This window comes from Scomber scombrus, chromosome 5 (genome assembly GCF_963691925.1).
Source record: "Scomber scombrus chromosome 5, fScoSco1.1, whole genome shotgun sequence".
Lineage (NCBI taxonomy): Eukaryota > Metazoa > Chordata > Actinopteri > Scombriformes > Scombridae > Scomber > Scomber scombrus.
Genome location: NC_084974.1, coordinates 21420330 through 21443411, shown reverse-complemented (window position 1 = coordinate 21443411; position 23082 = coordinate 21420330). Strand labels below are relative to the sequence as shown.

Below are 23082 nucleotides of genomic sequence, written 5' to 3'. Positions count from 1 at the left end.
TGCCAGCTAATTTTACGCATGTTTTGTCCACAAGCTTTGTAACTCTGTATGAGCACCAAGCCTAAACTGGTGAAGAAGTCTTCTGTCCACCCCTTTTCCCAGTACTGTGGCTTCTCTTTGCATGTTCCATCTGTCTCAGGACTCTCCACACCAGGAGAGTGTTGACTGAGCCCCAGTCCTGTGCATTCTGAGGCCAACTCCAGTACTTAACCCTGGAGAGATAGGTCACATTTGAAGAAAAGTGCTGGGAAAGACTACTGTCACACAGCAGCACCTCTGTATCCCAGTTTTGTCCAAGTCCAATGTTGAGGAGGTTAAAGCCCCCCCCCTGGTAATCGAGCTGACCACACACATGTTGAGGGGTCAGCTGAGTATGAGCCAGAGCCCTCGAAGAGGTTCTGTACAGGCGTCCAGCCTCAAAAGGCATTGCATGCCCACGTGGGTATCTGTGAATGATATCTGTGCTGCAGCAAGTTCGCCATCACTGCACACTTTTGTTCAGTTTTACCGTTGGATGCGACAGCCATTTCGGTGGCTCATTCTGTCCTTTCTCCTGTATCTATGGTGCACTAGAGTGCTATAGGTTTGACTCCAGTTCGGTGGCTGCTCTGCAGGGCGTGAACACACGTCCCATACTATATGTGCTGTACCTAGTCAAACAACTGAGAGGGAACAAAATGTTAGGACTGTAACCTCTGTTGCCTGAAGGACAGGACCGAGGTACAACACTAGGTCGCCCTGATACCCAGGTGGACTCAGTGAAAAGCAGCTATCGAACTGACGGATAACATTGGTGAAGGATGTATATATGTGCCTCATATATATCACCATAGATCATCTGCCTTAAAAGGTGCAAATAGAGGTATCTTCAGTCAGGCAGGAATGTGATATCCCATACTATATATTATAGTCACAACATTTTGTTTTCCTTTTCATATGTGACTGTTAGGGTGAGACTCATAGTAGCCTGGGAATGCCAATTTTTCACAGTTTTTGAATATTTTATTGACTGAACGATTAATCAGCTAATTAAGAAAAGAATTGGCACTTAAATTGATAATGAAAACAATCGTTAGCTGCAGCCCTAAGGGAAAGGTTGCTGCCTTTTGCTTGCTACAAATATTGTCCAGCTCCCCATACCCACCAAACATTCAGGCAGTTCCAGTTTCACATCAAAATAAAGTAGGTATTACAAAAACAGCAGGAAAAATAATTGAGAATGACATTAAGAGACTTGGGGGTGAGCAATTTAGCCAGTGGGATAAACATTCATGAAACTGCAACATATGTTTACAAAAGATAACATTTTCCTTCCATGTGGGCAATTTAAGTGTGATTTAAGTGCCACATCTCGATGATTTAAAACATCAAATAACTTTAACTTCACAAGCTCATTCTACATTAACTTTTATAGTCAGTTTAATTGTATGTTTGAAGCAGTACAGAATGATAATTCCAGCTTTGATTTGACATAAAATATGTATATTTAATGGTTTTTGGAACTACAAACTATATCATAATCTTCATCAATCTTTGTAGAAGACTAGTTCATAAAGACTAATGAACAAACAACTGATACAGGATGAAAAATAGAAACATATAAATTTGCTTTTGCAAGTATGGTTAAAATGTAAGCACTAGTAATACATTATTTACACAATACTGGAATACTGGAACCTGAAATCAAGAAACTATGGCTGTGATGCCTTCCACATCATAATACATTTATACATATCTGAAGCTACACTATGTGTGAATTATTCTGATGAGATTTTTTTTTTTTAACTTGATAACCACAAGTACGTGTTACTGCAATGTAATTGTTGTAATCCTTTACTGTGTTCATGTTTGTATACTGTACATGACACAACTATAACAACCTGTACATTTCACTTCACATCTGTTGTCTACAAATAAAATAAAAACAAAAAAACAAAAACAAACACAAAACACAGAATGTGATTATTTCAACTTACTTTTAACATAGTAAAAAAATAAAATTAGCCTCTATGTCTAAAAATACTGATTGTATCAATATTTGTAATTACAGATTAACAAAGAAATCCTCCTCCTCTATTGGAGGTATCACCTTTACATGGGTTTTTTGTTTAGCATTAATCACAGATCCAAAAATTCTAAACTATTAAAACGTAATACGATTCAGGGAGTTCAACATGACTGCTGGAAATGTCAGACGCACACTGCTACCTTACACTGTTGCATGCTGTGTCTGTCCTTACAAAAAAAGAGAAAAAAGCCTTTGAGCATCAGAATCAAACAAGAAAAACATTGAGAACAAAACAATTATGACAAAGCAATAGTTTCTTAAATTTACATAACAAATAAGCCAGGTCCAGTTAAATAAACCAAAATATAATTTAAAATACTCTGAACATCATCTCAAATTCACCATTCACTAAACTTAATCTTAAAGACTTCATAACTTAGGTTTTTGTTGCCTGGCAGAGTGTGTGGGCGCTTGTTACCTCACTCTTGCGGAAGTCGCTGTCATAGGATCTACACTCCCCTGGCAAAGGGATTTGGCTATAGTTTTCTTTGAGCACAGAAATCATCAGTACCTTCACCTCTGCACACTGCTACCATTCATGTGCTCAGCAGGGAGAGGAACGAGTCCTTTGACTGCCACACACTGAATCTCATATGTTCATAGACACCTACGCAAGCAGCATCAGCACCTAGTGTAAATAGTAGTGGTGGGGGTGGGGGTGGGGGTGGGGGGGTTCTGGGGTCTAATTGAATCAAAGTCTAGGCACTTCACAGTCGGGTGCATGTCTGTATTTGTTATCCACTCCCTTCTGTGTGAAGTAAATACCCTTCATTGGATGATTTTTGTCATTTCCAATTAAACATTTTCCCATGGAAGTTTAACACTTGAAATCAATACTGTGAAATTGACCGCATGTTGATAAAAAAAGAAAAAAAGAAAAAGGAAAAAGAAGGAAATCTTGGTTGCAAAAGATCTGACTGCTACTTACTGTTGCCCGCATTGCTTTTTCTCATTCAGGCGTTGCTATTCACGCAGTCACAGAGAAAGGAAAAGATGCTCCAGGGTCTACCAGACCCTCCACCTCTTCACCCAACCCTCCTGAGAAATCACATGACCAGCGATGCTAACACATCTGGCTAAGCTGATTCTTTACACCCTCCACTTCCACCAACTCCTGCACAAAATCCAGGAAGAAGCTGGCGAGACGCGAGGAGTGCAGCAGAAGCTACGTAGGTGTGTGGGGCTTAGTCTCTCGTGCTGTATATGTAGCCTTCACAGAAAGTGTGCCGTGAATCTCATGTTTGCTTAGCCTTGTTCAGCCTCATCTGCTCCATAGCGGCAGTCTCTGCAGCAGGCGGCTTGTTCACTCTTGCCTCTGGCTCCAGTGCAGCATCCCTACTGTCAGTATCCACAGCAACCCCTTCAACAAATAAGCCACAGCGATGTCCGCGCCAAAGCTTCAGAGAAAGGATTGAAACCTTATCAGCAGTGGCCACTTTCCGGAAAAGGAGACGGATGAACGCAAGACAACAGGACCAACAAATGAGAAGGACTTGGGATGATGCCTCAGTTTTTCTATTCAGTTCCCTACTTGCCTCTGTCACTGACTGTGTGCCAGCTCAGTTAACGCCTGTTGTGCTCCTTAATATGGATAATTTCAATAGCATTCCATCAGGGTGTGATCATAGCACAGCTGAGCCAGCAAAGGTATAAGGGCTCCATAGCGTGGGGAGTCCTTTGTTCTGCCTTTTTTCACAACAACAACAATGGCGTGAGGGAGCTGAACGACCCACGCAGCCTCTGAGGCTGACATATACGACTACGCTACAGTCCCTCTCCCTCCCTCCCTCCTTCCTTCCCTCCCTCCCTCCTTCCTTCCCCCCCCCCCCCCCCCCCCCCCCTCCCCTTTTCTCCCTCCCCCTCATACTCTCTCTGACTCTCTTCCCCATTCACAGAGCGACATGCCATACACTCTCTCTTAATACTCCGATCAATGTGATAGCGAGAGATGAGGTGGTAGGAGTTCAATTGCGGAGCTCCAGCTCTGGCGACAATTGCAGCCTTGAGTTATCCACAGTCTTCCAAGATCACAAAGCATCCAACTGACAGTCAAAACTGAGACGACATTTGTACAGCGACGCAATAAAATGAGCTTGCAAGTATTCATTGCTTCTGTAACATCTGTCCTTATTCATTTTAAACGGATCATCTCTTAAAGTGACAGTGCTGATCACTTGATCGGCATGTGCCAAGTTACCAGATACTCTGCGTCACTGATACTGCTTGGTAAGGGGTACAACAAAATCCTCCACAAAAATTACATCCTACCATTCATTTTATTCAGTGTAAAATGCAAAAATTTGGATTTAAGGAATTAGATAAATAGAGCTGCTTGCAGTAATGAACCAAGTACAATAGGCTTAAGAAGTAAGTTGACTTTAGGGAAATATGAAGTAAAATTAATTTTATAAAAGGAGGAAGAAGAATGATAAAAAGAAAATACATTACACAGCACTCACACTAATAAGTGGATCCAATTTTAATCAAAATCATTAATATGTTATGGGCACCATAACTGCTAGTTTGTCTAGCAGAGAGCACTTCAACTTCACTGTTGCTAACAAACTAATCTCTACAATTTCACTGACCAATGCAGAGCAAAACAGCGTCAGCGTTTGTGCGTCTGGTTCATGTCTTCATGGTAAGGTGTTCATTTATGAGTGAAATACATGGCTTGGCTTGAATTATAGCAAATCATGCCCCCTCATTTCAACTATCATTTTCTCTAAACTGTATAATGCTGACAGATACTGTAAAAACACATGCTTGCAGTTTATTTGTTGCTAAATTAGTTCTCTAGTTAGCCACAAAGCTAGCTAATGCCATGGCAGTACAGTGAAAATGGCTTGTGTGGTAAAATACAATGTTATACTTAATAGTAAAAGATATCCACAATTTATATTTCAGTATGCGTTAGTATAGTAGCAGTCAGTGCATTTGAAGCATATTGTATTTCATGTCTTAATAGCATCTAACACAAAACACCGCCAACACAAATACAAGACAGATGTAATATCATACATTTGAAATGTGTATGCTGGCAAACCTCTATCATGAAAAAGATAAGAAGTAGATCAGTTTCACTGCATAAAAGGCAACATTTGCTTAAAAGTATAAAGCATACACTTTCTGAATTTGTAAATAAAAAAATATTGATTTAACTGGCCTATGAAATAGTGCTAGGATACTGCAAAGGTTACTTTTCACACAGTTCCCTGATCACATTCACAGCAGGGATAACCATTTTAATAGGCTACTGGATAGAAGAAACCATGCTTTAAGAGAGGGAGATCACATTGACTGCCACAGATTCATCGACAGTACGTCTGAAAGTTTAACAATATATCTTGTTCCCATCACTGGAAAGATCTGCGTCCATGTATTAGCCCTATGCAAATAGACTGTCGCTCAATTAGCACACACTGTCGCACAGGTGGCCCCTGCTGTGTTTTATTACCCAGGAGAATGGGCCTGCTGTGTGCGTTCATGGCTGTTAGCTCTGACGTTTTCTCTGCCGTTGGTGACTCAGAGTTCAGGTTTCTCACTATTTGTTCCTCTTAATTGTTTACTGTGCGTTGATGTGACATAGCAGCTGGGTGGACAGGAAACAGGAGACAAATGACACAGGGAAAATCCTGCCAACGTCGGAACTAACCAGGAACTGACAGTCTCCCCCTGCATCTGATGGCATATGCTTATGTGTGCAATGATAATTCGAGGCAATTTTGATGATCCGCCCTCCAGGATCCCATGGAAATGTCGCATGACGGAATAGTAGGAAAGAAACAGAGAGAGGAGAGATAATCTTTCCAAGAGGTGTTCATGCTGTAGCGAGTTCTTGTAAAAATCAGTTCTGCTCGTGTAAGTCACAGCGGAGATCAGGTTTTCACGATTTATCAGAGGAACCAAGAACATTATCAAAGCATGTAGTCAAGAATCAAAGTATGGTCTGAAACTCAAAGTATTTTCCACCAGTTTTCTGTGTACTATGTTAATTAGCTTTTCATCCAATTGAGAATATGTGTATGAACTCTTGAACAGTCACCAAATACTATTAAACTGTAGTGACTTCAGGCTTTGTATGAAATAAAAATTTATTTATGGTATATTATGTTTAAAAAAGGGGGGAATATTATGATGAAATTATGTTTTATCATAATATTCCCCCCTATCTATACATTTCAGTCACATAAATGAACAAAAAATAAGACGATAGACACTCACATTTATGGCATATTTTACTTATTCTAGTAACTGTCCAAGCAATATCTTATAAGCCATTGTATAGGGATCAGTTTGGCACAATTTGACTTCCCCGTTGTTTCCACTTCTTTCTGATCAATCGTTATTCACCCACCTTTTCAAAAGAGATTTAATATAAAGTCAATTAAGGATCCATATGATCTTGTTCTGAAGCCATTCTAGTATTGATCTGGGTGCATGGTTAGGTTCATATCATCACCCAAATTAATAAAAAATAATGATGGCACATTGAGGATGATTTTAACTCATAACTTTGCCTGCATTTAGTTTGGTGTTTGTTCCTTAGTCTGACGCTGCCACCGCCCTCCTTCACAATCCAGCTGGTGTTAGATAGGTGGCAGGTCGTCGTAGCCCTCATACACAGATCTCCACTCTAGGTGAAGTATTTGATTTCAAAATGGCTCGTGTCCTCTAAAAAAGTTCACACTAATTTCTGCAAACTCTAGGTATGCCGTCATGTGCTTTTTCTCCTCACGAGTGCCTTCCATCTGGCTCGTCTTTCACATAGACCAGATTTGTGAAGTGCTGTAGTGAGTGTTGTCTTTCCAGAGCAATCTCTCATAGCGAAGGCACTTTGTACTTTTGTCAGAGACGTCCTTGAGTTCTATGTCAGCTCCCTGGTCAAGGTCCTTCTAGTCTGACCGGTCTTGTTTAGTCAGTCAACCTGCCCTACTGTTGAGGTAGTTTCACATTTTTTACCATTTAATGATCAAGCCTTCTGTTCATCTCCTGGATTTCCAACACATTAAAATGTTAAATGGTTGGGTTTTTTTTCCAGACACATATGTTGTCTCCCAGGTTTGTCTCCCTCTAGCCTGCAAAGATGCAGTTCTGATATCAGTTTTCATACTTTGAAATGTGGAATATTGGTCATTTTAGTGCAAAAATAACAAACGTGATGAAACCCAATTTTTAAAAAGAATCACTCTACAATAGCTGCTTATTTACTTTACTTTAGATACTCTGTATTACTCACTACATGTCTAGCAATTTAGTAACGTGTATTCTAAAACTCTCAACAGGAATCAATATTATTATTACTATCATGACACAACATGCCATTTTAAGTACATCTGTTTTATGAAAGTTAGGACTGGTTGATTAAGAGGTGGTAGAAGGCTGTCAGGACAATATTGATCAACTGCGGCACTTACAGGATTTCTGTACTGATTCATTGGGCCACTAGTAGATGTTTGATGTTAATGGTGATCCAGTAGTGCTCAGATCAATATTTGTGTTAATAAACAATATTGTAACCATCAATGCCATACAGGGGTGGGGGAGAAAATTGATATTCCCTTGAAAGATTATGTCTCAGTACAGAAAGATCAATAATCGGAAATTTGAACCTGATGTAACAGACATAAAAATGTGCATAGTGAGTCATGTTTACCATCTCTATGGCTGAACCAATCTGATCGTGAAATGTAACGAACATAAAACATGTGCGCCATGTTTATGTTCTAAGGTAAGCAACACTTACTTGTTGAGTTTTAGTGAAGATGAAATTAGTGTATGGAAGCATTTTGGTTGAAGTTGAAGAGAAAAGGCACCTTGACAAGAGCCACACTGTATTGAAGGTGTGTCTGACTCAAATATTTTGGGAACACAACAAACATGAGACAACATATTTCACATGTCCAGCTGGAGTTGGAGGAACAGGCTCAGTTGTAGTTGCTGCCAACCAGAGAACAATCGAATAAATGATAACAAAGCTTCGACCCAACTCGGTGAAGAAAATCGCAAACTCGATCGCAACTTTTATTGCCAAGGATTTGTGGCTCTACTCAGTCACTGAGGAGCATCACTTGGAGCATCGCTTGGAGCTGAATACAACATTCCACCTCAGTGTTGTTTTTTTCACTGACAAAGCGATACCCACACTCTACAATGAGACCAAAACTTAAGCCCTGGAATCATTGAGGAAAGCAGGTAGGATAGCAGTAACGTGTGATTCATGGATATCCATTGCCACAGAATCTTTTGTCACTGTAACTTCACACTTTATCACTGATAACTGGCAGTTGGTGTCTCCTGTGCTCTAGACTAGAGGAATATATATGAGAGGCACACAGGGGCAAATGTGGCTGATCTGTTATGATCTGAATGTAGCAGAAGAGAGATTTAGTTTTAGTGATTGATAACGCCTCCAACATGGTCTTTACTGCTCTACTGGTTAAATTCCTACATGAGATGTTATGCCCGCTTGCTAAATCGGGCCTCTCAGCAGGCAGGTGTCCACTGTATCGAGGCTATTGGGGAGGTTCAGATGTATTACCACGATTTTCTGCAGCAGCACCATCACAAAACAAAACACCAGCTTGTGTTGAAGCAGAAGCTATTCAGTCTGTGGCGTCACAAGCTGAAAACAGACACCCTGCAGGTGGAACAGTTCTTACGAGATGGTTGACAGGTTTCTGGAGCAACAACCTGTGATCTTTGCCACCTTACTCTCTCCTCAGGTGAGGAGAGGAGAGGCTGACCTCTGCGCTCTCAGTTGAAGCAGATGTCTCAAACTCAGATGATGTTATTAAGGCCCTAAAGCCAATGACAGATGCCACTACTCTCATGTCACAGTGTGTGTGATTGCTCCATTGCACGCTCAACTCATACAGGACACAAAGGACAGTACTGGAGAGTCATCAGTTGTCCGGGTGATAGAGCAGGTCATCAACAGGGACCTCAGCAAGAGGTACATCAGTGAGCAGGAGAGGAATACACAGCCTTTGCTCTTGACCGGTGTTTCAATGGACTGACTTTCTTTTCTGAAGAGGAGAGAGTGGAGACGCATGGAAGAGTGATTGCTTAGGCTGCATCTCTAATAATTCTGCCATTTTATGTAAATTTAATGTAAAACATATGAAATGTTATGTTAAGACATTTAACTTATACATTTGACAAAATAAGAAATATAATACATTAAATAATATAAATAATACAAGGATTTTGATATTGAAATAGAAAAAATAAAACATTTTGCGGTTTGAACATATTGACAATGTGATTTAAAAATATAAAGATTTTGCATTTACCTACAGTAATTGACCTACAGTAGTTAAGATTAGAAGAGGGGGGAAACCCTAGAGCACAAAACAGTAAAGGAGGAGACCGATTCACAACTTTTCATCATCTTCTCTGCTAGTCAATCTGCTGGGGCAGACCTGCACTGATGCCAGAGTCCAGCAGCCCATGTCAGTCTGTGGCAGAGGTGAGGAGAAAGTGACTGAGTGCTCTCTCTCTCTCTCTCTCTCTCTCTCTCTCTCTCTCTCTCTCTCTCTCTCTCTCTCTCTCTCTCTCTCTCTCTCTCTCTCTCTCTCTCTCTCTCTCTCTCTCTCTCTCTCTCTCTCTCTCTCTCTCTCTCTCTCTCTCTCTCTCTCTCTCTCTCTCTCTCTCTCTCTCTCTCTCTCTCTCTCTCTCTCTCTCTCTCAGGAGTAAGACTGAGCTGATGTTTCCTCCGAGTTCCACGTTGGCTAAGAGATACTTGTGTATTCCAGGACACCTAGACCACCTCCTGTTCTTACAGATGAACTTACACATTCCAGCATTCATGAACTAAGCACATTCGCGATGTTGCACTTCCATGCACTGTAATGGTTTCACTATGGCCTATTATTTGTATTTTCTCCATTATTGATTGATTTACTGCATTCTCCACAAGCCTTATTTTTCAGCTAGTAGAGAATTCTACGTTATTTTTGTAAGGCTGTATTTAATTATGATATACAGCCATTTTTTCGTCTGAGGGTTTCTATGCTCATTGCACATAACAGAAGGATTTTGGTTGAAGGGAAGCCTTTATCATTTATTTGTGTATAAAGGCAGCTTTTTATATCATCAAGTGATTCAGAATATCTTATCTTTGTGTTTCTTTTAATACTCTACCTCACATTTCTGGTTTTACCCAGTTTATTTTATAGGGACTTTATTTTATTAATCTTTTATTTCATTTGGGTATTCTGAATTTTTACATTTTTTACCCTACCTCTGGTGTTTCCTCATTGAAGATTCATGAGAATTACAATAGTGTTTCCTCAGTTCCTGTTTTTATTGAGTCATTATTTATTTCTTCTTTTTGTTTTTGTTTGTGTTACAATAATATGTATGAAATAAAGTCTGATTGATTGATTGTTTTCACTTGTGAGAATATGCTGCTGCTGTGCTGTTGTTTTAAAAGCAGCCAGTATAGAAATCAAACATTTTGATGCTACAAGATACATAGATGATGGTTTTCACCTTGCATCAGAATCGAAAGGTGCCACGAGATTCTGCATCTGCTCTAAAATGTCATGGTTTGTCTCGCTTAGAAGAAAGTGTCCTAAACACTGCTGAGTCACGCACTGCCCACCTCCTCACAATAGTTGACTAATAGTGGGCTCAGTGCATCTCCACAGATGATTCAGTGACTTGAGCGGGAAGACAAGCAGAGTGGGTTGCATTTTTTGTCACAACATCTCAAGCCCTCTGGCAACTTCTGAGGGTCACATGTCCAAGGCTGTCTCTTGTGTCTGGCTCCGGCATACGAGGCTAACTCTAAACATGGCAGAGTCGTGGAATGAGGTCTCACTATCCCGCAGTAACATTAGCCCATGCATGGCACGTAGCCAAAAACAGACCACACACTCATCATGGCTGTGTGCTCCCTGTTTAATGTGTGTAGTTACTACTATTAAATGCTGGGTGCTCCCTCGTTCGACCAGAGGAAAACAGTGGCTTCTTGATGTTTTTTTATATCTCAGCTCATGTCATGGCAGATTACCAGAAACTGCACAGCAATAAGCCTTACCGGAGAGTAATACTATGAACCATTTCTACTAACTGCTTTTTCTTTTTTTTTCCTCAAAAAGGTGTTTTTATTATTTCTCCTGTCAGGTTACAAAACAGACCTAAAACCCGTGAAAAGAAAGAGGAAATAGAAACAAGCACAAAGAACATGAAAACATTTAAATGGCAGGTCTAATGAAATAGTACAAGATATATATACCCATCAGCACAGAAAACAGCTAAGTACATAAGCCATTAGCAAGGCTTACACATTGACAGAAACAGACACATTCATCTGTTACAAATTTAGCTACCAACCAAACAGCAAGAGCAGGAAAAAACTTGGAGGGAGGGAGGATTGGGGGGGGGGGCAAATGGATGGAAGTAGTGAATCATACTGGAGCCAAAGTCATCTCTAAAAAGGAATCATCTCAGGTAATGACCCCAAGACAACAGCTTCCTCTCTGACTCAGAATAATTGGTCCAACAGAGCGTTAATACCAAGCCGAGGCTGGGATAAAGAAACCAAGAACAAAGAATGAGGTGTCCTTGCGGCTCCTCCGAGTAAAAAGGTCAGAAACGGAGGGGTCAGCCATCGCCATGAATCCTCTTCACCGTCACTGCGGCCCTGCCTCACTCTGTCAGGGCCAGACCCCTCCAGTGGTTCGTGCTCCTCACTCTGCAGCTGTCATGATATTTACACACCTCCTCAGACACACACATGAGCTACATCTTATTCACAGCAATGTCCGAGCAACAATCTCTGAAAAGCTCTACTTCGAATAATCCAGAAACTGAAGCCCTATTTTGAAACAGGGATGATTGAGAGACACCGATGCCACTAAAAATCAATCACACCAAATATCCTTTTGGAATATGTGCTTTTCACAAGCTACTAAATACTCCCTCAATAGGAGAAAGCAGTGCATTGAGTGCCAGCTTCCAATGAGAAAACTAACTTAGCGGAAAGGTTGATGAAATGTAAAGGTTACTACAATCAAAATTACACACACACAGTGAAATAAGGGTGCGAAGATAATCTGATATGTATGAGAAAATGGATTTTAGAGTCAGTGTGACCCACGACTCTTCTGTTCAGTCCTTCAGTCACACTCCTTTTCAAAGTCATTTACTTCCTAAAAAATAAAATAAAATAAAATAAAACCTTGAAAACGACAGACTGCACCCTAACCCTAACTCCTTGTGGACAAAAATGTAATAACTGAAGTAATAAGCCATTTTATTTGCAAGGACATGCAACCATATAGCATTGTTGAAAAAATGATGGATACAGATGAATGATACTGACCCTGGAGCTGCAGTACATAAAATCAAGTTCTGGCAGCATTTAAGTGACAAATACGTCCATGGGAGCAGCCCAAAAAGGTTGTCCTGTCAACGTCTGCCCTTTGTTTACTATTGTTGGTGTGGAAATACACATTACTTCTGTTGGCACATAAGGTATTTAATATTTTTTAGCTACCACCATTCAAACAATTCATATATAATATATATATATAATATAATATATATAATATTTTAAATATAAAATCTCAGCTCAAAAGAATATTTAATCTCACTGAAATTAATCAGTATTACCAATATTTCTTTGTTTTTGTATGTAATTGTATACTATGTGTCTATGAGAGATACAGGAATCATAATGTAATAACAAAATCTGTGTTGGAAAAAAGCACAGTAACTGCTCTGTGTTGTCAGATACTTGTTATTCCACCTCATGAGAACATATTTCAGTACATTTCCGTGATAATCAACATGCAGTGACTCAAATAGGTCTGAACAGGAGGGTGGTAATGCTGTAAGCCAGAAGGAACAGCTGCATTTTATTCCACTAGGTCACATAAAAAAAACACTGTAAACACACTGACATGGGTGCATGTGTGCAGGTAATCAGGTAACCTTTTGTGGGTAGTCCGTAAGGCAGCTGAATTCCATGAGAATGAAGCTCTTGCAACCAGCAAAATTTGATCCCTATGTGAACAAAGCCTTATTCAGGCGAAGGTTTTTCCACTGTGGAAAATGACAAGATGGCTGGAAAGGCATGTTTATAGGGCAGTGCTAATATTAGCAAGTCTTATCTGGACAAACTGCATAAGACTGAGGAAATGACGGAAAAGATATCACTGTGGGTTCCATGCCATCCCTCAGGAAGTCACGGAAACTAAGCAAATCGAACTGATGACCATCAAAATGACAGGGAAATCACCCAGGCTTGTCATGGCTACTCCATCTCACTCTGATACTGACAAAAGATGATGTGGGATATCACCCCATATCCTGAACCCATAAAGGCTGCTATCAAGACCGACAGAGATGTGGTTAATAAGTAGCATGCAGTTGTTGCCTATAAAAGGTAATCATGAAGTGCTGAGGTGAGAAAAGCTAATCCGTTTCTGGTTGTTTTAAAATATGTTTAAAATATGCATATAGATACTGTTTATATAGATACTGTATGGTGTCAATCAAAATGTATCAGAAGACAGCTTTGCAATTTAAACACTGTATTATAGTTTATAGCAAAAGAACAGGGTGAAAGAAGTCTTCAGAAATCATTATTATTCCACTACTACAGTAAATTAAGGCAATGGATTAATATAAAATAATCAATATAAAATTAAACCAATTCATACAGTCTTGTCTCATTTACTATACAATTCTTCGTGCCAAGGCTTCAGACATATTTTGGTTTTATTAATGGCTGATACAAACAACCCTGGCTCCAGCTGACTACATATATCAGGCCTAATACCACATTAATGTTTTTTCCTGCAGTGCTGGACTAACCATACACTGTGTCACTGCCTTTAGTTGTTACTGCTTAAGTGAGTGCTAGAAGAGTGCCTGCTAAACATTTCTAATTTTAGGTCATTATGTCCCTGAATGAACTAGTATAATGTACAGATATTCCTCTCTGGCCAGGAGAAACTGCAGACACATACACAACGTGGTATTTTATTTTATTTGTTTTACATCATAGCTTTAGCTACACTCAAGGGGTCAATAGTTCAACAACTGAACTCTCCCAGCCAACAGACAAAATAAGCCAGAGGCAGCATTTCTAACAACTCCCCACAACTGTACAGTAATTACAAGGCACATTGCTGAAGGAGAATTTAAGACATAACCGCAGACTTGACTCAGCAGATGTGACTAATAGCAGAGAGACACACACACGAAGACAGAGGGATCTGAGTGTACCTGCTGGGGGCCCTCCCCGTTGACCATGGGTGGAGGTTGCGGCGAGGTCAGGATTGGGAGTTCAGGGCTGAGAAGCTGGCCGGACTCCAGAGGTGGGGTGTGGTCTGCCATGTCTCCCTCATTCACACCACTGAAGAGGTACACCTGCAACAAAATACAGCAATCAATGCAAAGTGTACCACAATGGTTTGTGGGCTCCTCATTGTCGGCTTTAGTCTTCCAGGCAGTCATTAGACATGCTGAAAACAACATTTACCCTGAATGCCCAAAGGATTTGTTTTTTGTTTTTTCCCTTTCCACTCTATTTTAGTGTTCATTATAAACATATTATCACCTAAGGTTGCATTTGTAATATGAATTAGACCAAAAAACGGTATGGTTTTGTATGCTTTCTGCAGCAAGCTAAACAGACTTCAATGAATGGTTGAAGACAGCAGGTTGCCTTTGAGATTTTTACTGGAAGCAGCTGTAAAACTGTGAAAACAATATTGGACAACAATTTCAATGATGATGAGATGCTGGATTCACAAAATTTACAATATAAGCTAGCCATCAAATCACATTGTGCATGCTGAGAAGAAACAAAGTGTCATCTGTACAGATCACCACATAGGAACTACAGTATTGTAAATTACTGTCCACAAGAGCAAGTAAGTAAATGAGTAAAATACTTAACAGCTGGCCTGGAAACAGTTTACCCGACAGTAATTCAACAGATACTTTGAATGCTGCATTAGAAAAGCATTGACTCAACATAGCTAGTCAGAGAAAAACTAAAGTCTACAAACTCACACATCAACAACCCCCACAATTTTCTGAACTTAAAAGACTGTGCTAGCTGTTCTCTTATTTACTTTTTACCCACTTTGTCATTATATCAACAATACTGAAAAATTTAATTGTGCAAATATTTTGTGAAAGCATCAAGGGTCTCTACTAGGCATGGGCCAGTTTCAAGGTATACCACGATATGAAAAAGTCACGGTTTCAAAACCCCTAAAATCTTCCGTCATACCGTTCCTACGGTATGAACATAGACTGTATATAAGAAATGGACGTAACGTCCGTGACGTCACCCATTGGTTTGTGGACTGCTGCTCGGAAGCCAATAGTATCGGATCTGAGCAGCGCCATCTTGAAAATTTTGGGTGCACGCCGGGAAAAATAAAAACACGGATTCTACTTATATGGGCATCAGGAGGGGCATGAGGCGCCCTCCTGAACCTGTGAACCAATCAACCTGTCAATCACGACGTAGCCACGCCCTAATGCATACCCTGCTTTATCGTCAAATATAAAATCAGGGAGGCCAAAATTTCCCAAATGAACATCATACTGCATTGAAGAAGGCTTTAAACTAGTGATTGAGACCATAAACACATTTTGAAAACGTTTACTGAGGTTATAAATCAAGTGAGAAGTTGGTGAATTCTCCATTGACTTGTATAGAGACGGAAGTCCTTTTGACACCAAAACGGTCGCCCCCTGGTGGCCTTTTGATAAATTGCAGTTTTAAGTTACTTCCGCGTTTGCATCATTTCAGAGGACCGGAACTCCACACCTGGGTATGAGTGGGTTTTTTTTTTTAATGTGACGTCTCGTCAGAGAGAAAGAGGAGGTCCCTCAGGTCGCGTGCAGCTGCAGCGTAAAGAACCCCTCCCCCCGCGCACCTCCGGTTGCTGTTACAAGCAGGTAGCTCTGCAGGCTGTATGATGGCTGAAGGAGGCTAGCCCCACAAACTTTTCCCCCCGTCTAAAAGGACCAAGTTGGCTGTAGGAATATTTCGGCTACCGTAAAAAGACAGACAGCCACGGCTTGGAGGAAGAAGGTTGTTTTTTTTACACAAAAAATAATTAATTTATGTCGTGACTTGAGTTTCAGGTTTAGCCTCAGTTAAAGGATTGCATTAAGGACTGCACTTCTTTTTTTGATTATTTATTATTTATTTAGAAAGAATTCAGTTATTTTTCATTATTATTTATTTTAAATACATATTTACTAATGTTCCATCATGTTCTATATATTGTTTAAAAATAAAAGACTTCAATGGAAAAGTTTTCTTTTTTTGTTTTTAAATATAGATATTTCAAAATAACACATTTTAGAGCTGTAATCATAATCTGTAATCGTAACCGTGATATTTTTGCCTAAGGTTATCACACCGTCAGAATCTCATACCGGCCCATGCCTAGTCTCTTTATTATTATTGCAATATCGATAGAGGTATTTGGTCAAAAATATTGTGATACTTGATTTTGTCCATATCGCCCAGCCCTAGTTTAACTGCAGCTGCTGTTGAACCGTGTCGGGTGTTGAACTGTAACCAACCGAAACCCACTGCAGGGGGTTCAAGAGTATCTTAAAATTACTTTATTATCATTTTTTTATCACAGTGGGAAAAAAATCTAAAGCTTTTCCTTGTTTCCATGGCAAGATTTCAGCAATTTATGAATATGAACATTGGAAAGTTCAAAGGAGGCTAGATCAGGGGTGTCAAACATAAAACTTGCGGGCCAGAACCGGCCCACTGAGGGGTCTTTTCTGGCGCACTGGATAACTTTGCAAAGTATGAAAATTGCAGAAGTCATTCTAATTTTTCTGTGTTCTTTGCACCCTGACCAGAATACAAGTCTCTGAAAAAAATAATGAATACATATTGTTGTCATATTTAAAACATTAATATATTGATCATTGTGCAAAATGTTGTCTATCAGCAGCTTCTGTGCAAAATAATCTGAAACAAGACACAATATTGTTGAAATTGCCCTATTTTTTCTCAACTAGATAGATGGTTTATTAGGTTATCATGCAATGGTTTTACTGGCTACATTTTGTAAAAGATGTTACACGCACTCATTTGTGTATATTAAATATAATAATTAATCTATTTTAACCTAGTTTTTTTTACTACTTTTAATAAACCTTTTCTCTTATTTTACTTATTTAATTATTTGTATCTATTTAATTATTTCTTTTTATCTATTTTATTTAAATTTGTAAACATTTTTATCATTTTTATTTTCTCTTGCGTGTATTGGTCTCAATATCGGTCTTTAAATTGTTCTTTAATTATTCATTTTTAAAATGTTTCTTCTTATCATTATTATTGTTATTATTATTTTGAATATTGTCTCTTGTTCGGTCTTATATCAGCTTGTCAATCAGCTAACTAAAAAGCACCTTAAATTATGCTAGTCTGTAAGAAAGGTGCTATATAAATAAAGTTTAATGGATTGATTAAATATAATATGACAGGCATAATTAAAAAATACTGAGTTCAGAAATAGGTTATAACCATTATATGGACAATCTGCTATCCACCATTGAATTTGTTATTTTTTGATGACATCATGGTCTGCATTTGTATAAAATGAACAACTGTTTCCGGTAAGGCTGCAATGAACAGGTGAATGCACAGAGTTGGAATTTAATGTGCATGATAATTAATTTCCAAACACATCAATTGTTTTCCATGACCAGTCATGCACTTGCATCACAGGGGCACTTGTTTCCTTTAAATATGCACATGACCAACCACTTCCATAGCTCTTCATACACTTGATAAAACCCCAAGTGACGAGGTGTGTTCTCACACAGGAAATGATTTGAGTGATCATTACACATTGTTTAATGTGACGTCTTTTTACTAAAAATTTCCAAATACTAACAATTTTTCTTTCTAAATTTAGATTTTTTTTCTTTAACTTTAAAAGTTGATAACCTCAATTTATTCACATGAATCATAAGTTTATCTGTGAGAATATGACTCCTGAAATTGATGTGACATGATCAGCTGGATGATTTTACCAGAAAAGATGTATCACTTTGTTGGAGTAACACTCAGCAACACTCATGACTGTGCAGTGTTGTTACAGAGTCGAGTCTTTTCCCCTCACAAATGATCTCTGGCTGAGTAGAGAAAACAGCTTCAGAGCACACAAACCCGACAACAGCCAAGTTTAATTTTGGCAGTCATCAAGTTACTCACAGAATTATTATCGTTATTTTGTTCAGATATGACCTGCCGCCTGCAGACGTTTGTAATTTTAACCTGCAAAAGTGGCGGTCAGCGCCGGCTAAAAAAGGGAAGCTTGCTGCTTCAGTGTTTCACACACTGATCTTTTATCGAATAGGAAATACAGGAGAGATAAGAGATTTCCTACTAGATGTGTTAGCTTTCAATTCAAATGAGTGCATTTTTCCAATGCGGGTGTCAATCACTCATACCAGTGTGAAAATTATTTTTTAACACTCTGGTTTGCACATACAGAAAAATGCTTCCACTGTAACTACCGCTTACAAATAGAGAGCAGCTCTGCAACACTAACAGGCAGAGGAGGTGGACACATTACAGAAGAATAGAGAAGAGGATTAACATTTGCTTGGCTTTATTTATCAATACCTATATGTAGTATAAGTATGAATAGATATGCCCCGATACTCTGAACATCTTGATACACAAAGTGCACCCACTGTTGAGATGAAAAAAAAAGGGAAAAATGTTAACCCCTTCAGCTCAAACAGAGCGACTGTTCCTGGCACATAATAACTACTCTGAAGAACAGACTCAAGTAGTACCAAGTACTGCCCAAACGAGCTCTCCCATCCTTCACAGAAAAGTTAACCATGGAGGGGTTTATAAGTTCAAGCAATCAACAAACGGACATCAACCCAGACAGATTATACACAAGCTCTTGTAAAGTGTACCCTGGGAAGATGCAGTTCCTTTCAAAACACTGCAATAAAGTAAGACAAAAAAAAGTCAATTGGGCACACTGAGGAGGACTGACCACTTGTGACTGCAAATATTACACAGCTAAAGTTAATTCTTCTACAAAACAACAGAAAACCATGAGAGAAATGTAACATGTGTCCTTGAACCTAATTACAATCTAGCGCATGCGCCCCTAAACCTCACAGTGATCTGGCTTATCTGTTAGCTTTAGCCCCTCCCCTCCTTAAGCTTGGACAACAAAGTCAGTTTACAGTGTGATGGTCAACGAACTGGATTTAAGGGAATTATTGCTACATTGGCAGACCCACATTAGATTAGCCTAGAAATACTAGTATTACTTGATGGCAGGCTCTTTCTGTGGTCATTAGTCCTGCAAACACTTGGGAGTTTTACTCCTATGTTACAACTTTACACTTAATCACATCAATCCATCTTCTAGGTTAACAATTATGTACCAAGAACACATTTGACTACCCATTTTCACACACTAGATGAAGCCCAAAGTAGCAATGTGTGTGTTCTCACATAGGAAATGAGGATTTGTCGTTATTCATTTCCAAATACATCATTTCACTACTGAGAATTTGTGGTCATAATTTTACAGGTGTACTTAGGTACGTACCTTTGGTGTGGGTGACGGTGCCTCTACAAATAGGATGTGGCAAAAAATAAAAGGTGCTGAAATAATATATATATATACAGAACTTGGCAGATCATCTTTTTAAAAATCTGTGAAAAACTCGAGCTGACTGATAAAAATACATCTGGCCTTTTTCTGTTGAAGGATATGAAACATAACCTCTATACCGAAATTGTGGTAACATCTGCTGTACTCCTTACTATATCACATTTGACTGTGGCTAATAGAGCAGTGGGTAAGGACAACAGCAGCTGTTTTTCAGTTACAGTTTTGGTGCAATAGGGAAAAAACACCCTGAATGGATATTTTAAAAATGGGGGTCTACTCTATATCAAGCTATATTTCTAATCATTCATAATTAAGTATTAAACAAGGCACTGGAGAAAAACCATGATAAAGATTAAACTTTCACATATATGTATTGCAACGTTTGATTTCTAATGACAAATGTCCTGGATTTAACTTAGCATTAGCTCCAATGCTTTAATGTGGCAGTACACCTGGAGAAATATGCCCCACAAGGAGTAACAGCTGTCTATCCATTCAGTGCATTTATGTGACTAAACCTCAAAGCTAACTGGAAACCCTCTTCTCCATTCCTCACCTTACTGCAAACTGTATTTCCAACTGCAGACATGAACATAAATCTAAATTAAGATGCATTTTTTAGTGCTAATGTTCCCATAAACCATTTACCACAACTTGAGTAAGTAGCTGGGTTAAGTTAAGCTACCTTGCAGCTCAAAAGGAACCAATTGTTTACTCTAGCTACAGGTGACTGTGCTTAGCGTTATGTCACAGTGATAGCAGCTCGTTATCTAACTGCAGTATAACATGAATTGCAGTATAAACCACAGCAAAAATGACCATCTAATTAAGAGTTTCGATTGGTGGAAAAAAATGTTAGAGAATACACCGTATGTAAATGTCAGCAACACAAGTGAGTTATGAGCTAACAATACTCACTCAGTCAGTCGGTACAGCAGCAGCAGCAGTATTGGCTGAAACGCCGATGCAGTGATGGTTTCCTCCTCTCTGCAGCTCTTTCCCCAAATGTTTAGCGATAACGTCAGCGGGAGCTCCGATGACCAGCTTTACTCTGTGCACCCACCTGAGAAAAAATGATGACTCGCTGGCTGCTAGCTACCTTGATGAACACAAGACAAGGCAAAGATGTGACATGCTAAACGCCTAGCCTCCTAATGCTACCTAGCTAATAGTTAGCGAGATGAAGATGTTGGCTTTTTTTTTTGCTCCTCGTAATAATGAACGGCGAAGACGCACGCATGAAACTGGATCTGAAAACACGTCAAAGAAGCCGGTGAGCGACAGTGGCGCTGCAAAGTATCGATAATGTTAGGCTAATTTGCCAATTTTATCGAGATAACTTTCCATCCAAAGCCTGCTCCTTGCATAAAAGGCAGGAATTTAGCCATCGCTTAAGGGCTCTCTGCGCATGCGTAGTACAGTAAATCATGACGAATCCCAAATTGAGAGATGGAAAAGTTAAACATTAACGATGTTGTCACATAGTTTTTACTACGTAGATAGTGTCTGGGACGTGGTTTAAACACGGCACAGCTGTTATTATGAACTTGAGCTGTGTACACTTTCATGATTTAAAAGGCAGACCTTAAGGTTGACGTGTCTGTGGTCGGTTCGTCCAAGTTCTGTATGTGGTAAAACGAGAGGAACCACTTTTTATTATATGCAAATGTACCAAATGGGAGATTGGTACATTTAAAAGTGCCTCCAACTTTGCATAGTTGTATTAACCCTCCTGTATGTCCTTTGGGTCAAATTTAGCCCGTTTTAAAAATGTTTTTTTTTTATATCAGAAATATGTATTTATTTCATCGAGTTGCCTGAAAATCACATGGGTGGTTCCATACTGTCATCACATCACACATACAGTCATCACTATCTCCTTTAATTGCGTAATAATGGTTTCAAAACAGTATCCTGACTAAATGTTGACATGTACCAGTTTGTGATAATCCATCAACATATCCTCCTCTGACCTTCAATTTTGTTAAAATAATTAATGATATCAGCTTTTTTTTAACCCAACAATTAGGTACGATTTCATTTAAATGAGACCATAATTTCCAAAATAAGTTTAAAACACGTGGTAACAAGTTGGGATGAAGTCAGCAAAAAAGGTCTAACACAGAATTGGGTGTATACTTACACTTTACTACCAGTCAAACCAGGCAGAATTGACCTGGGAGCACAAAACAGAAAGGTTAATATTCTAAAATTCCTCTCTCATCAAGACCTGTCATAAATCTATGACAGACATTGTAAGTAGGTCTATAGCTTATTTTAAATGACCACCTGTGTACCTGTAGCATACATATACCTTACTGTGCAGCATATACTGTATTATCTACTGACTTGCTCTACTACTGTACAGTATATTACTAGGCACTATCATTACAGTGCACAATATATTCAGCTCATATTACTTCTAGGATCAAGTTACAGCTTTTTTATGTATTCAGTTTGTAATTTTATAGCTATGTTTTGCATATTTAGGTATTTTGTTTCTTATCTGCATCATTTGTTATGTGTTTTTGGTAATCTGCATGCTGTGACACAGCAATTTTCCTTTTGGGATTAATAAAGTACTCTGTCTATATTTCATATAAGACAATTTGATGTTTTTCATGTGTGAGCTTTTATGGTAAATGGTAGTCTGACAACACTTCCTAGTTAATTACTGTGGCTGTAGTTCCTGATTCTGACAGTGTCTTCAGTATTTGACAGAAGGTTTATTGCAGTCTACTCACATACAGTAGATTGTAATACATGGATTATCTATGTGACTGTCAAGCCCTCTACATCTCACGGTGTGTTGCAGTGCCAAACTCTAACTTAGAAATAAAAATGTACACAAGCATTTGTAATGGGTCTTTAATCTGTTGAGCTTCTACATAACTTCTGTATAGTTTTATAACAGGACATTTATTACTTACAGCTACACATAAAAGTGTTCAAAATATTACTTTACAGTCTGTTCCCTGAGGCACAAACTATACTTACCGAGACATGGGGTTTTATATTCAAGCAAAATGTGATTATAGCTCATAAGACTAGGCTATCCATGGCTCCACCTGCTGGATCTTATAAAGAAGTATGTCAATGTAAATTGAATTGGTGAGGACTCTCTCTGAGATCCCTTGGGACAAACTGATGACATTAGGTTGCTGTGTCATATTATCCCAGATAGCATTTGTTCATGCTGTTTTATTCACATTTCCCAGTAAGAAAGGTTCGTAGAGGAGTAGACCAAGATCATTCTGCTAAGAAAATGAAATCTCAAGTGTTTGATTTGTGTAAAAAAAAAAAAGAAGAAAAAAAACTAAAGTGAAATCAGTAAGCAAATGAAGATGG

At 38.9% G+C, this 23082-nt stretch overlaps 1 protein-coding gene across 1 annotated transcript in view; it reads right to left on the bottom strand.

The window, feature by feature from the left end:
• Positions 1–21112, bottom strand: part of fndc3a (fibronectin type III domain containing 3A) — a 51418-nt gene extending 30306 nt beyond the window's left edge. Inside the window, exons 1-2 of the mRNA XM_062418731.1 lie at positions 20653–21112; positions 14312–14455 (exon numbers count right to left, since the gene is read on the bottom strand). Coding sequence (XP_062274715.1) covers positions 14312–14422 — 111 coding nt within the window. The 5' untranslated portion in view covers positions 14423–14455; positions 20653–21112. The remainder of the gene's footprint in view (positions 1–14311; positions 14456–20652) is intronic.
• Positions 21113–23082: the final 1970 nt, after the last annotated feature.